The sequence below is a fragment of the Chiroxiphia lanceolata genome, chromosome 15 (assembly GCF_009829145.1).
Source record: "Chiroxiphia lanceolata isolate bChiLan1 chromosome 15, bChiLan1.pri, whole genome shotgun sequence".
Classification (NCBI taxonomy): Eukaryota; Metazoa; Chordata; class Aves; order Passeriformes; family Pipridae; genus Chiroxiphia; species Chiroxiphia lanceolata.
In genome coordinates, this window is record NC_045651.1 from 8,274,747 (window position 1) to 8,290,545 (window position 15,799).

Here is a 15,799-nt window from a genome sequence, read left to right on the forward strand (position 1 = left end):
GCATCCAGTGTGTTCTTATTTAATCCAAAGTGCTTTGCTTTGTGTTTCAGCCCTCTGAATTAACATCCAGCAGCTCAAAACAGCATTTTGATCAATTTATTTTAAAATAGGAGGTAAGGTCAGTGGCAAAAGTCAGTCTAGGACATGTATTTAAGTAAATTTGATTAGAAATAATTAAAAGTAAATAGTTTTCCTTCCAGTTATCACTGGATATATTTGGGATATTGAAATTGGTATCAGTATTATCAGTTTGGCTCCCTCTTTCTAACAGGCCTTTATCTGAGCACTGATAAGAGTTCATCTGTCAGACTGAGGAGATGGAGCCTGATCTACTTTACGCTCCTGCCAGGTGGAAGGATAAAGGTCCAGCTGGATTTGAGCACCAGCTCTGCACTCACCGTCCACTCTGCTCACAGGATACAAGGAAAACCAAGGTGGTTTGCTGAATATATAATTTAATTCACACCTTCAAATAAATAATATGAACCGTTACAAAAAACCCAAACGAGCAGGAGAGGCAGAGCCCTTTTATTGAGCTTGGCCAGAGGCATCCTGAGGCACAGAGCGCAGCCACGGCAGGAGATGGTCTTGAGCTCTTGAAGTCCTTTTATCAGCACATGTGACAGAAGTATTAAATATGGTTTATATTTGATTGCTTGAATCACTGTCCAGCTCCTGAGCAGTCAATAAATATGTCCCAAGTGTGTGGAGCATCGTCAGCAGTAACAGTGAGGGGTGTTGTCATCATGAGCTCATGCCGAGGCCGTGGAGAGGAGGCAGCGGTTCTTCCTGGAAAAAAAACCATCATGAGGCACTGAGAGCTGGGGCTGCCACTGAGCTGGGCTCAGACAGGTATCCCAGGTGCATCCTTGGCAGTGCTCCCCACGCCCAGGTGTTCCAGCAGTGGTCCAGCTCAGGTAGCCCTGCACACTGTGTTCACCTCTAACTCTACTCAGTTTGTCTTGATTCGTTTTCTGTTCTTAGCTTTACATCGTAGCTCCAAAATGTGTGTTGTTCAGGGCTATAGGATCAGGTGCAGTGTAGAAATGGTACAGAACTGCAGTCCTGTCCACAGGGTCCTGTTCTGTCTGTACTTCCCTGTAGTTGCTGGTCCAGCTCAGTTCTGGGAAGCAGCAGAACCCAATGATTCATTTCAAACACAGCATACAGCCCAACCACCCTGTACTATTTATTTTTTTATCCTATTTATTTATAATAGAATATGAAATAATCTTATTTATAATCATATTTATTAATAATAGGATATATTTATCCATTTCTCCTATTTACATATAGTAGAAAGTGGTTATGTTCTACATCGTTTGTGATTTCTGGTATATATGTACAGCAGGTGCCACACAAAATCACCTTTCAGTCACTAAGTAGAAATTTTAACTATTCAATTTATGTATTCAACTATAGTAGTTGGAAAATTTGCTCACATCTAGTGTGCATGAGAACTCAGTGGTGTTTGATACTGTTGTCTTTTAAACTATGAGCTCAGTAAGCACCTTAAAGTGGTTAATTTAGGGTAAGATGTAATGCATGGTTTTTTTTACTTTTAATTAATACATGCTTTAAAGTGAACAGCATTGGCTTTAGGAAGGATTAATTTTAAGGTCTGTGGTTACCTAAAAGCTGTCTGGAGTCCTCTGTTCCTTTTTGCAAAGCCAGGTTATTTGGGGTTGCAGTGAAAGGACTAAGACTGGCAGTCAAGGAACTTGGACTCTGCTCTGTTTGCACTGCTTACAAAAGAGTCTGAGTCTGTTGCCCCATCCCTGTTCCTGGTATCTTTTTTTGTGAACTCTGGATCCCGTTTGGGTGAGACTAAGTGTGAACTTCCTTTCCATCACACAGTATTAAGGGTTGCCGTGGCCAGGCTGAGTTACCTGCAGAGCATGGTGATGCACTCGCTGTTGTCCCTGCAGGAGGCTCCGATGGGTCTCAGGGACACTCCTCTCCAGAAGGGCGTCATCCGCCGCTGCCGTGGCACCCGGGTCTGGGGCAGGGATGCACCGTGTGCCTGAAACAGAGCCAGGGTGACTGTCAGCACATGAGGCACCTGCGAGTGGTTACTCTGATGCTGAGGTCAATTGTCTTAAAATTAAGTGAAGCACTTGAAATGTTTCTGGTTTTCAGAACATAGCGTACTCTGTTAATTGCTTGTAGCCCAACCCCAAAGAACTAAGTACCAAAATTAACAGTGTTTTTTAATCTTGGGAGGAAAGGCAGAATCACTTGCTAAGTTATGGCTCAGAGTAGCCCAATATTCACTAGGCATTTACACTTCATTTTTATGACATTGAATCCTCTAAAAAAGCTCTACTGTCACCTCTAACTCCAGCCAGCTCTCCATCCAAATCATAGCAGCTTTCGTTAACTACCTATCCATTTGAATTAGCTCTTTAAATAGTGTATTTCTAATTGTTTATTTCAGTAGCTATATTTCAATAGTTGTTTCTCTTTACCTGGCTGAGCAGCAGTGAGCAGAGCAAAAGGACTGCCATCATTTTCCACCAGTGCATCTTCCCAGCGTGAGTTGTCACTTCGACCAGCCGTGGGCGGAGGAGGCAGGAAGAACTCTAGTGAGAACTTCCCAGGCTTTCAGCTAGATTTTTATAGACTTCATTCTCTTATCGTTACATCAGCTGCCAGTTATTACAGGAACAAAGTTCGGTTTGGAGCAAGAGGGAATTGCTAAGTCTACATCTGCTGAAGTGATCTGGTTCAAGGCCTGTCTCTTGAGCTAATAATTTACTCCCCTTCCACTTGTACTTTGTCTGGTCACCTTACCCATTGTGCCAACTGTTCCTTTTTTTAAATCCTACCTAATATGTTACCAGAACTCCATGGTCTATTTGCATCCAAAAGGGGGGTTGGCCCAAATTATTATGGTCAAGATTGAAAGCCATAACCTTATTTAACATCTATGCCACTCAGTGTGTGCTGCTCTGAGTTTGCCAGCCAGGGTGTTGTCTTGCCAAGCTTATTTGGAGCAGAGGATTGTGCTTTTGATTCTGCTTCTCACTCTTGGTACAGGAAAGAACCGTAAGATAATTGCTTAACCTTCCTTTCCAGGCATATGATGCTCAAAAAGCAGGTGTAACACTTCTCAGATGGGTCTGGGAATGTAAAATGTGCAGTAACTCATAGAGCTCTTTTCCCAGGAGTCCTGAAGTGTGTTAAAGATAATCATCTCCAAACGGATACTGGAAGAAGCTGCTCGAGGGCTGTCTGGAGCTGAGGTGCTCCATGTGGCAGGACTGCGGTTCCTTAGATGAGCTGTCTCTGTCTCTGTGCCTGTCACTCACCATCGGGCTTCCAAACGGTGCCAGCAGCTCCCATGGATGTGGATGGGCTGTTTGTCATTAAGAGGAATTTCATTTTTTTCCATTGTAGACTGAGATTGCAGCAGCAGAGAAAAGAGTGTTTGAGCAGAGCTGTTACCTCTCATCTCCTCTGTCATCCTCCGCTTACACAATTCTCCCACTTGTCCCAGTGTTTGTGTCTCCTCATCTGTGAGATCTTGTGTATCTTGTTGGATTGGGCTCGGAGCAACCTGGTCTAGTGGAAGGTGTCCCTGCTCATGGCAGGGAGTGGAACTGGATGAGCTTTAAGGTCCCTCCAACCCAAACCAGTCTGTCGTTCTGTCTGGCTCCCACATCTGTCCCATGTGCCCCGAATCTGTCAGGTCAAGACATTTGAGATTGCAAGGTGACATAAAAAGAATTCCAACTTAATTGTGTCAGTGTGTGGGATTTTTGGAACACGTTTTAAATTACTTCAAGGTGGAAGATACTGTATAAAATAGTGAACTATCCTATAGCTAAATTGTAAATACTGGATGTCACAGGCTCTATTTCTGTGATTGCTTAATATGAAGGCACAAGTGCCAGCGTGGAAGGTAAGTGACTTAGATTAAGATAATGCCATGCTGTCAGATGATTACCCCTTAGCCCAAATTTCACTGGGATTAAATAAAAAACCTTCCCAGTTTTTTATGAATAAATAAATAAATAATAACCTCCCCTTTTTTATTTAAAACCAGTATACTGTCTACAACCAATATTGGATTATCTCTTCCTTTCCTAAGGTAGTTCTTACACTCCTTCCTCTGCCCTGTTTGTCTTGCTTCTCTGGGAGGAGGAAGCAAAATTTTTCATTATTTCTCCTTCCTGGATTTTATGACAAGAAGGAAGTGGGACAGTAAATCATAGCATGTCAAGTAGCTGAATTTAAAAGTTTCTTTTACATTTGGCTGGGAATTTCCCAATTACTTTTCCCATTAAATCCTTCCTTTACATGCATCTGAGTTCTAATTTCTGCTATTTCCACTAGGCACTAGTGTAGAACAGAGAAAGGAGAACAAGACAGCAGCAGTAGCCCTGAGTTCATCCACGGAAGCACAGGATTTGGAATGACAGCAAAGCCCTCTGTAAGTCATCATCTCTCAGCTTTTTTGGCTGGGTAAGGCTGGTACTTTGTGATGGTACATCAAAATTGTTGTGTGTCCTTCTGGGTCACTAATAGCATCAACATGTGCCTGTCAGGCAGCAAACTGTGCAAGAAACTGGCAACAAAAGGGCAAAACTGAGTCAGTTGTTTCCATGCCCACAAGTCCTGGAGGCTGGTAAGAACCCACAGCAGAGATGTGAGAACTATTAGAGTGTTGCCACTTCTAATAGCTACCAAAGGGAGGACGAAAATAAACCAACAACCGAAAAATTTTTGAGTGCATTGATCAGATTCTGAAATGCCCAGGGACAGAAGTGCCAATGCCACAGGTCTAGGGGGAACCATCCCTGCAGGGAACAGGGCCTGTGTCTGAGGGGGAGGTTGGCTTGGAGGGGTCAGAGGATGGCTGGGCAGGGTAGCAACAGGTGGAGGAGCAGGAGGGGCAGAGGCCTGGACTGGAGCTGTGGGCTGACCCCGCAGCTCAGGGCTGACCCTGGCACGGGGCTGAGCCACCCCGGGGCCAGCACGTGGCCACCGTGCCGGTGCCCCCGTTTACATTTGTCTGGCACCTGGTCCAGACACAGTTCAGCAGGGGCAGGGACCTCGTGAGAGCCCCAGGGAGTGCTGGCCTTCAGCAGAGCTGTGAGACAACACAGTGAAAACCAAATGTTTACTGAGCAGAACTTCACGGGGGCTGTCACTGAGACCACCCAGCAGCTGCTCCAGGGCTCTCGGAGGCTCGATGGGCAGGACAGAAAGTTCTGAATGAAGTATCTCCTTCCAGTGGTTTAAGGGGGCTTGTAAAAACGAGGGGGAGAGATATTTTACACAGGCAGACACTGACAGGACAAGGGGAAATGGCTTCACACTGACAGAGGGCAGGGTTAGATTGGATGTTAGGGAGAAATTCTTCTCTGTGAGGGTGGTGAGGCCCTGGCACAGGTTTCCCAGAGAAGCTGTGGGTGCCTCACCCTGGGAAGTGTTCAAGACAAGGCTGGATGGGGCTTGGAGCAACCTGGTCTAGTGCAGGGTGTTCCTGCCATGGCAGTGTGTTGGAATGAGATGAGCTTTAAGGTCCTTTCCAACCCAGGCAATTCTATGATCCTATAAATCTGCCTCTAGACACTTCTGCCAGCTTTCACAGCCAGATGTTGCTCCCTGCTTGCTTAAGCAGCCTAGAAAATACCAGTGAACCAAAATGCAGGTACATTTAAGCACAGAACATTTTTGCCAACACCTGCAGCACTGGCCAGCTGGTTTTCCTGCAGTTTATGCCAACCTCAGGCTGTGCTTGGAGGATACACAAGAGACTGAGCTTAGTCTCGTGCTTTTTAAGTATATGTTATGAGCCCCAAAATACTCAAGCAATGACCTCTTAAAACTGCTTGCCCCCCAGCTTCCTGAAGTGAGAGCCTGAGCATCTGTCTCCCAGCCCTGAGCACGTGGAGAACTCATACAGGTAAACGTCACTGCTGCCCTGCAGATAAGATAAACTCCCAGTACAGGTACAGGAATAGCACAGCAGGGAGACCAACGTGTTGCTCTGTGTAGGGCGGGTGCTTGAGGCAGTCAGCAGAACACTGGAAGGAAAAAATTCCGACAAAGGAACCAGCCAAGTGTTCTGGACTTCAAACAGTGGAGCTTGTTTCTATCCTCAGAGCCACGGGGTGAATTTGTCACCTATTTAAGTGACTTCACTACTTGCAGCTGGTTTTTAATCATCTTCAGGCATTTATCAGTTATGTGCTCAAGAAAGTTCTAATGCAGCCCATTAACAATGATCAGATATCAGAGTGTAGTTAATCACCCAATTAACATTAATATAACTAGGTAATTAGAAGCACAGGATCAGAGAACAGCCCAGGTTGGAAAGAACCTTGATAGATCAGCTAGTCCAGCATTTTGTGGGAGCCCATATGAGGTTACCTGGCACCCCAGCCAGTCACCTCCTGAAATCTTTCCCTGGGCCTCCCCCTCATCCTGGGCAGGGTGTTCCAGGGACTGATTGTTCTCACTGGAAAAAATCCCTTTGTTACATGGAGATGAAACCTCTCCTGGTGCAGCTTGTTCCTGTTCCCTCTCATCTTCTGGCCAGGGCTCCAGTGAAGAGAGAGGTCAGGGTCCATCCCCAATCCTGAGCCACTGTCTAGCTCATCCAGCTGTAATCAATGCCAAATCAGGCAATGTTTGTTTTTCACAGATCTCAAGGCTGGAGGAAAAATAGCAGCCAATGATGGGAAAATAAATAGAACAAGGAACTGTCATTTCAAACCAGCCCTCACTGCACTTTATATTGAGGAATATTTCAAAGAAACGGGAATCACGAAAGCTGGAAGTGCTGTACAATAAAAACATCCGAGCACAGGGAACTTAAGCCTGATTATCTGCCTGTACAGAGAGAACCAGACAAGGGATTTGATGCTCCTCACCTTAAACAGCTTAAGACAGAGATTTCACACAAAGTCATGGGGCAAAGTTACAATTTATTAGACAAGACTTATCTCCCTGTTAATCCCTTTTGGCCATGGGAACAAGCACAGCAGGTCCGTAACAGTGCGGGAATGAGCTCCGGGGCCATGTGGTCACTGGTCGTGCTCGTAGTCAGCCGGGTTCTTCCTCTTCAGCCGCTCAAACTCCTCCATCCCCCAGGAATAAATGAGGTATCCGACGGCAAATGCTGGGAGGGAGAGAGGGCAGGCACAATCAGAGGACATGGGAATGACGGGACACTGCTATAACGGGGCAATCACAATAAAGGGACACTGGAATAAGAAGACACTTTCAGTATAGGGACACTGCAATGAGAGGACACTAAAATGAGGGGTCAGTGCAATAACAGGACACTGCAATATTGAGGAGACTGCAATGAGGGGACACAGGAATGAGAGGACACTGCAATAGGAGGACATTCACAACAAGGGGACATTCGATGCAATGAGGGGAAACTTCTGTAACGGGACACTGCTATATGGGAGCATTGGAATAAAGGGATATTCACCATATAGGGACATTGCAGTAAGGGGACACTGGAATAAGGGGATATTCACAATATGGGGCCACCGCAGTGAGGGGACACTGCACTGCGCACTGCACCGACCTCCTGCGACAAAACACAGCGTCCCACAAACCCGCCATCTTCCCCGCCAGACCCACATCCCCCCTCCCCAAATTTACGCTGCAGAGGGGGCACAAAAAGGGGGAGAATCCCCCGCTGTACTCACGGGGCACCACCTTCAACACCTGGGAGGTGAAGCGGCGCATCACGTTGGGGAGGCCGTGCGAGAAGATGTTGGGGATGGCGCGCTGCTCGAAGGGCGAGAGGCTGTAGGTGATGACATGTCGCACCCGGGCCAGGTTCCCGAAGTGCTTCCCCATGGCCGCAGAGTCACCTCGGTCACCGGGCAATGGCCGCCGCCCGACCCGGAACGGCCTCGGCGCCGCTTCGCCTTCCGGGGCGGGCAGTGGCCATGGCGCTCCCTCAGCGCTGCGCCGCCCCCTGGCGCCGCTTGGAACCGCGGGTTACGCGCTCTATTTGTGATAAATGATATTTGTACTAAAGTATGTTTGTGATAAGAGGTGTTTGCAATGAATTATGTGTGGAATAAGCGATGCTTGCAATAAATTCTGTGTGTAATGAATGGGTCCTGCCCTGAGGGAGGGGGTCAAACGCGGCACCCGCGCTGTGAGGGGAGTGAGGGGGCGGCGGCACCTCAGGGCGTGAAAATTCGCCAAAGTACCAAAAATAAGTAAATGTCGGAGAAAAAGCCACTTTTGTGTGGGGGTTGTGGTGGTCTAGTGCTCTCTAGGGAGTAGATCTTGACCTTTACCCTGGGGCTGAGGTCCTAATTTTCTACAGCTACCTGTCACTAACTCAAATCCAGGGTTTCTCCATCTGAAATAGCGTTTTCCATTTGTATCAGGAAATAATTTATTTACCACCCTGGCAGGCTGGCAAAGCTGAATTCCCAGAGTTTGAAGGGATCAGGGGGAATGACACAACCTGAATTCACCCAACCACCCACAGTGTTGTTTGGGGCCAGGATGTCTTTTGTGTGACATCAAGATATTTGCTTTGAGCTTTTGGTATTTAACCAAAAGCAGTTTCAGGCTGAAACCTGCAGCAGGAACCTCACTTTTCCGGCAGATTTATGCCTGTTGCACCTCCCCAGAGCACTCCAGCACTCTGACATCGATCAGATCACAGAGACTGGGTGAACTGTCACAGCAGTGTAACACCACACTGTCCCTTCAGGGACATTCCTTCCCTGTCAGGCTGAATTCCCAACCCTCTGGAATTGTATAGCTCAGGATCTAAGGCTAGGGGCTGTTTGGATGGCTTAGCAGAGAAAATTATAGCATTTAGGTATCAATGTTTTAGCAAGTCAAATTTAAAGGCTGTTCTGAAAAAATTTTACAGGACAGTTCTGCTCCACAGCCTTTAAAAAGAAACCCAAAAAACAACACCCCACAACCCAAAACAACCCCGACAAACAAACAAACAAAACCACCACCAAACTAAATCTGGGAGTGCTTGTGTGTGAACCCCAACTAAATATCTCCTAGCTTGGGTTCCTGCATGAAACCAGCTTTTTTGATGCAATTCTTAAAACTAGAAGAAACCTAGGAGGAGAAAATAAAACAATCACAGCAAAAATTTGATGTGAAAGCATCTAGAATCGAGGCACTGTTACCTACAGTTTCATTGCAAGAGGAAATGAGACTGTGGGCTCACATTTCAGAACACTAAACCAATTGAACAGCATTCACAGAAACTCATTTAGGGCTTTTAGAAGCCTTCAGGGTGTTTTTTAAGCTTTTTAAACATTTCTTCATAGTTGAGAAGCCAGTGGTGGTGTGGTTCCTCCTGAACAATCCTGTGCCCTCACTCCATGAACAGCTGTTTCTTGTTCTTGAGCGAGATGAAGCCTTCCTGGTTTTAGCAGCTCACCTGTCAGCTGGTACCAGTTCTTATTGATATAGTTCAGTGACTTAAGTGTTCACAAGTCACCCCACAGCTGTCCTTAAACTCTTACCCTCCTTTTTGTTGAGAAAGCCCAAAGAGTGCAGCAAAAGAAAAGCAAGAAACCACTTGGTAACTCTACAGAACCGTGTGGAAAATTTATGTCTTCTTGCTTGGAAGAGCTGGAATGTGGTAGGGAAAAAGAATATAAAACTTAGGAAGAAATTTTAACATTAAAGAGTTTCTTCTCTTCCTAGACATATGTTGGAGATGACACAAGATTTCTGTAGAGAGGCAGACTAGAAGGCACTGGATGTCAAGGGATGGGTGACAGGCATTTATTTCTTCTTTTAAATCTACAAGAAAGCAGTTTAAAATATACATTTAATAGTTGAAACCTTTTCCACATTTTAAATGCATAATTATTGCAATAAAAAGATACTATTCACATTTAATTGCACATTCTAGAAAGGCTGAGTGACTACAAAAATAAGTGCTATGGTGTAAACACCTTCTGCTAACTCCATGCTAAATCCCAATCAGGTTACACCAACGTTCTTCAGTGGATTATAGCTACAGACACTTTGAGAACTCAGAAATACCCAAAACTGGAGTGGAAGCAGAGCACACCACTACCGACAGGTGCACTTGGTGGCGATCATGTCCTCGTACTCCTTGTAGACAATGGAGCCATCGGGCTCGATGGTGAGGACGCTGAGCGGGCTGTACTCGGCTGGGACACAGGAGGGCTTGGGGACAGAGGGGTCCAGCTTCTCATAGATGAGGTTCTGCACCATGGTGTGCACGGGAGAGCCGTACTTGTGCCCCACGGCCCGGGGGCAGTCCCCCTGGCAGTACTGGGGGCTGTACCTGTGCGGGGCGATGATCCATTTGTCCCATTTTAGCTGGCTAAAGCTTAGGCGGAAGTTATGAAGCTCACATTCATTTTGAGGGAACACAAACTGTTTGAAATATTCACTCAAGTTATTAGGTGAAGTTGCTGGTGCTGCTTTCAGATTCTCATTCCTTCGCTGTCGAGAGGCCCTTTTGCCCTGGGAATTCCCTTTTCCTTTGTCACCCATAGGATCCACAAGCGGGCTGTTCCTTTGCCTGACCTGCACTGGGCTCTTCCTCCCGTGCCTAAGTGAGTTCCACCCGTGATAAGCTTGTTCACTGGTGTCATTCAGATACAGAAGAAGGGAAGGGGGAACCAGTGTCACATTAACAGGGTTTTCCAGTTTTGTGCTCCTTTGTGGGTCACCCATGAGGCAAGTGAAGTTCACAGCCATATGGATATTCCTCCTGTTCGTAGCAATTAGAGGCTGGAGGAAAGAAGTCACGTCGATCTCCACCCACTTGCGTTTTCTAACTTCAAAGTGCAGGCTAAAAGCTAGAGAGTGGGAAATGCTGGGACAAATTTGGCTGGCAGAATCATGTTCCTTAATGGATAAATGGCATATGAAAGTGATGGAAGAGGAAATGGGAACAGATGTGTCAAAGGAATAAAGCAAGACAGACTTGAGTAAGTGCTCCAGAGCAGTAACACGATCCAGGTTGAAGAGTAAATCCACCGAGTGAACATCTCCTGGGAAGGGAAACAGAATGCTGTAGAGTTAAGAGTGTCTTAATTTTCCACTAAACATAAATACTATACTAGCGGATAAGTAGAAATGATTCGGCAGCAAAAGAAACCAATTTAGATGCCCTCCCTTACATTTATTACTTGGAATATCTACCTTGGGCAGGGACATAAAAGAAATTTCAACAGACCCAAGGAAACCTATGGTTTTAAGAGCTATTATGATTCCTTTCATTAAAAGAAACAGTACAGGAATAATTCAGCAGTTGTCTATTTAGTGCTGGTATGGGGAAACAGGAGCAAGGCACTCCAGATGATACAAACCACAAACTCCATCTGAAACTGCTGTTTCCTGTGCAGAAGTATGAGTATGATGTTTGTGTTTATCTCTCTTTCTGTGGTTATCTGTCTTTTTAGTGAAAATTTCAAGTCAGAAGAACTCAGATCACCTGTCAGCAGTCACTTAAGTAGAATTAAAGGCCAGTGACTTCTGGGTGCTGTTCTTGTCATCAGCCCTCATTAAGAAAACCATAAGTTACAGGATGCCCAGCCAACCTAGTTTCAGTCCTGAGCCTGATTTACAAGTAATTCTACTCTTCCCTTCAGGTTATTCACAGATTTTGGTTGTGATTCTTCCCTAGCAAATGTACGAGACGTGGAGAGGAATCCTCTGGCAATGGGTTCTGGCAGTTTGATACAAGTCTCATTCCAGTGCTGTGGGTTTTTTGAAAAGAAGCAATACCAAGACAGGCAGTAGAAGGAAGTGTGCTGCCCGCTATGCCTAGGCATTTTTTCCATTTTTCTTACTTTACTTAAACCTGATTGTGGCTTTCTCTGACTCACGATGAGATGAGTCAGCCCGAAACACCAGTATCGTCTTGCACATACCATTTGCGTGGTGTTTCCCAAACTGTGAAGTCTGTACCTAATGCCATTCAAGGAGAAGTAGGTTATGAAAAACTCCTACACTTTAGGAGAACAGCCCTGAGGATTAAAATAGCAACAGCTCTAAAGAAGAAAGCTATTTTTATATCATGCTGCAAGAGCTGAACACACAGAAAAACCCCATTTAGCCTCTACGACCCAGGTCACTGCACACCTACCTTTCACCAGGTCCCTGTGGCGGCGCCTGCATTCCAAACACGGAGTGAAAAGTCGGACAGTGTTATAGAGGTGGCCTTTGTGGGCCTTGGGGATCCCCTCCTTGGTGGCCGACATCTTATAGAGCCTCTTCATGTACCGGAGGGCCCTGGAGTCTGGCTGCAGCCTGGGGACCTCACTATCCCAGCTCTGGGGGCCCTGATCAGACAGCACCTTGAGGAGGGGAGGCAGGGGGCCATAGCCTCGCCTTGCACCTTGGGGCAGCTGCAACACTGGATTGAGTTCACTGGCAGCACCCTCAGGAGCTTCCAAAAAGGCAGGGGCCTTGTCCGAATCCCCACGGCCCCTGAAGTGGGGGGAGCACTGGGTGCCAGCAGAGAGCCAGGGCAGGCAGCAGTAGAAACAAACACAAATTCTCCAAGTGCTCTCCATGCTCTTTAGGGCTGCAACCAAAAATATATCTCCCCTAAGATATCCAAGGAAAAACAAGAGTGCCTGAGCCTGATCCCTTATATATGTTGCAGGTGTGGAATGGGAGGGAGGTTTCTTTCTGATTAGAAAGCAAAGAGAAAGATCTGCAGCTGGCTCCCGAAACCACAAGCTCCTTTGCAGTTGGGCATGAGCCTTGGCCCCTGAAAGCTTATTATAAACAAGACCCTAATTCTGAGTTAACCTTTTTCACATGGGAAAGTACAGGATGGGGGTGAGTGCCAGCCCACAGAAGGAGTCAGAGAGGCCTCAGTGTTGCCTGGTCTAATTAATCCTTGTTTATTTGCAGGAATATATAAAGCTAAATATTCCTCCTCTTGACCTTTGGCCTCTCTTCGTGTGCTGGTGGAATAGCTTTCACCTGCTCTGAGCTGAAGGACCCATTCCCCAGCTGCTCACTCAATATGAAATTGTGATAAAGCCTTGAATGTGCTTTTTGTTTACAAAGAAGGTTGAAGGTAGTGACCTGGTGCTTTGAGAACATCTTATAGTTAGCTTAATTTAGGTATAATTTGAAGTTATACAATTGTATAGTCAAATACGTTTCAGATACTGTAGATGTCTAGGAATATTCAGTGAAAAAAATGTAGATGAGTAGGTAGAACTTAGTTGGGATTTTTGTTTGGTTTGTTGGGGTTTTTTTCCCCCTCCTCTTTAGAAACATGGAGGCAGGATTGCAGTTCTCCCTTCCCTTTTTTTCAGAACAGAGGAAGAAAATATTTGGAGCAAACTATTTTAAAAGCTAGGAAACTAGAATCCCATATTAGATGTTCTTCCTCTTGCCTTAGTGTGCTGGTGTGGAAAAATGAGTTTGCCAAGCTTGTTATTATCTCTTTCAGCTTTCCTGGGGTATTTTCCTGTGTGGCAAGCTCTTATTTACGAGCTGGAGAGCAAAGAAAGCCCTGAAGAGTAAGACCTGAGAAAAATGGAAAGCCTGCTGCTGTTACCTCAAGCAGCAAATAGGGCAGGTAACCTGCTGTACAACAGATGTGAGTTATTTTCTCAGACATTTGTCACTGGCTTTCCTGGCTTGGGCAAGTGCTGCTCATGTCCCCATGGACTGGGATTGCTGCTGCTCATGCTACAGACTCCAGAGCAGAAGATCTGGAGTTCTCTGTATTTTTGGGAAATACAAGGCATTTTCAGAAGTCTTTTCTTGTTTAACTCTGTTACTCGACAGGTGCCATTTCTGGTGAGTCAAAAAGGTTACTAAATTTCACTTTGAATTAGAAGGTGCTTGAAACAGAAGAAAAAACCCCAACTTTTACACATCATCTGCTCTGTGCTAGCGGTGGCTCACTGGTGCTTGGGTTGGTTCCCACTTCTGTCTTCCTAAAATAAGCTCTATTTATTTTTATCTTAATGGGTTAGGGCTGCAGATCCTAAGCAGAGCTAATGGTCTCAAGGGCATCCTTGAAGTTTAAACAGAGATTTGACTCATTTTTATGGGGGCTTTTGGAGAGGGACAATCATTCTCTGTAGACTGATTACAGACTTCCAAACTCCTTTTAGGCAGGGCAATAAAAACTACTCAAATCACCATCCTACACTAGTACTGAAGGCCTTTTGGGTAGAAAAAACACTTCTTCCCTCCAATTAGTATCTCCCAAAAAATCCCCAAAGCACTGACACTCGTCTTTGATGAGGAGCACATTTCCATTGCTATTGCCCAGTACCATGGGAAGGCTGGATTTTTGGCTGCCTGCAGCCTCTGGGTGAACTTCAGCTGTTTTGGCGTTTGCTGAACTATTTGGTTACAAAGTCGTTGCTGCAAGGTCAGTACCTAACAATGAAATGTGTTAGCGCTCAGAAAGTAAACAGGGGGAAATCCTCCCTCACTGGACATAGACCTGCTGTCCTGGGGCAGTCACCCACCTTTTAGGCAGCCCATCCACAATGGGCACAAAGTTTATTAGGGAAGACCTCGATGAGCCACGATGTGCAGAAAGGGCACCCTGTCTTCCTGATCTCCCCCTCAGAGAGGAGCCTGGGTGCAGCTGGATCCAATCCAATCTTAGCTCTGGACTTGGTCTAAGTTTTGTGCCTAAAGGATTATACAGGCGTAATTGAACCCCTATACCACTTTGTCCCATAGGATTAAGGATAGTAAACCATATATATACTTATATAAAAATAAGTGATTTATTAAGATAATGTTTAGACTAAAAGATCTTAATCAGAATTGTTTACTAGATGGTATAGGTAGCTATAACTACTATATAGTATAGTGCACTATTTTTGAAGTGAAGCTGAAGCAATTATATTAAATCAATTATACTAAGCTAGCAAAAATCATTATTAAGTAGAGATTGATGTTACTGACCCAGACCAATGACCATGGGCAAATCTCTTTGGCTCAACCTTGAGGAATGACCTTGAGGGGTGTCCCCACTCCAGGGAGGAATCTCCACATACACTCCAAGAAGGGGTGTGATCCTCTGTTAAAAACTGGGACTGGGCTTTTATGGTATAAAGTGCTGGACTGTCAATCAGATGTGTCCAGGCCAGCTGTGCCCGTTCTGCAGCTTTGGATAAGTTGTCAGTACTTTCACTTTTTTGTTCCTTTGTCAGGTACTTTGCCATCTGCTACATATTCACCTCACTCTCAGGGCGTTTGACTTTGGGATTGATTAGTAAGGCTGGTTTCAGCATCGTTCAACCCCTTCTCCATTCCCCACTGTGATCTATGCAAGCAGGGCTGTCAGCCTGAGCCAGCTCCCTGTACTGCAGCAACGAGCCTTCCCTGGGATCCTGGAGAGACCCACGGCAGGGAGGCTTCTGCTGAAGAGCAGCACAGATTGGACATGATCTCTCCTAGTGCTTCCCTGCAATGTCTCTCTGAAACAAAATGCACTGAGAAACAAGTCTCAGGGCTGCTCTGATTCCCTGTAACGGGCAGTTTATTTGTTTAACACAGTGTGCTGCCAAGCATGTTCTCCAGCAGAGCTGTCTGGGACCCCAGAGCAGCTTGGCTTGGCCATGCAGCACAGACATATTTTCCATCTGCCTGGCAGGAGCTTCCCAGCACTGCCTCTCCCCACGCTGACAAACTAGGTCAGGCTCTTGCTACCTTCAACATGCTGCAGATCTGGGCTCAGAATCACCCATAACTGTGAATTTCCTGGTCACACTTGGAGTTTCCTGGCAGGACTGCTGTGTGTTCAAGAATCATGTCATCCCTGGCCTGTTTCACACCCATCCCAAAGCCCCGGTGC

General features: G+C 45.9%; 4 protein-coding genes across 10 annotated transcripts in view; 1 reads left to right on the top strand and 3 right to left on the bottom strand.

The window, feature by feature from the left end:
- Window positions 1–6,295, top strand: part of AFF4 (AF4/FMR2 family member 4) — a 56,580-nt gene extending 50,285 nt beyond the window's left edge. The window contains exons 22-23 of one of the 7 annotated variants that reach the window (XM_032702651.1): window positions 272–434; window positions 4,339–4,445. In XM_032702651.1, the coding sequence (XP_032558542.1) occupies window positions 272–434; window positions 4,339–4,345 (170 nt within the window). In that variant the 3' untranslated portion in view covers window positions 4,346–4,445. Of the gene's footprint in view, window positions 1–50; window positions 1,009–4,338; window positions 4,719–5,851 lie in introns of those variants that run through there. The other 6 variants (XM_032702657.1, XM_032702656.1, XM_032702655.1 and 3 more) reach the window with 6 other exon arrangements.
- On the bottom strand, window positions 86–2,696 carry LEAP2 (liver enriched antimicrobial peptide 2). Its single transcript, XM_032702663.1, has 3 exons — window positions 2,469–2,696; window positions 1,890–2,023; window positions 86–789 (listed from the first exon to the last, which is right to left on the bottom strand). Exons 1-3 carry the CDS (start codon window positions 2,523–2,525, stop codon window positions 753–755), a joined length of 228 nt encoding a protein of 75 aa, XP_032558554.1. The 5' UTR covers window positions 2,526–2,696; the 3' UTR covers window positions 86–752.
- Window positions 6,296–6,918: 623 nt separating the features above from the next.
- Window positions 6,919–7,898, bottom strand: LOC116794195 (cytochrome b-c1 complex subunit 8). Its single transcript, XM_032702661.1, has 2 exons — window positions 7,677–7,898; window positions 6,919–7,132 (listed from the first exon to the last, which is right to left on the bottom strand). Exons 1-2 carry the CDS (start codon window positions 7,828–7,830, stop codon window positions 7,038–7,040), a joined length of 249 nt encoding a protein of 82 aa, XP_032558552.1. The 5' UTR covers window positions 7,831–7,898; the 3' UTR covers window positions 6,919–7,037.
- A 1,979-nt stretch (window positions 7,899–9,877) lies between these two features.
- GDF9 (growth differentiation factor 9) lies at window positions 9,878–12,527 on the bottom strand. The gene is made up of 2 exons (XM_032702659.1): window positions 12,098–12,527; window positions 9,878–11,000 (listed from the first exon to the last, which is right to left on the bottom strand). Exons 1-2 carry the CDS (start codon window positions 12,525–12,527, stop codon window positions 10,048–10,050), a joined length of 1,383 nt encoding a protein of 460 aa, XP_032558550.1. The 3' UTR covers window positions 9,878–10,047.
- Window positions 12,528–15,799: the final 3,272 nt, after the last annotated feature.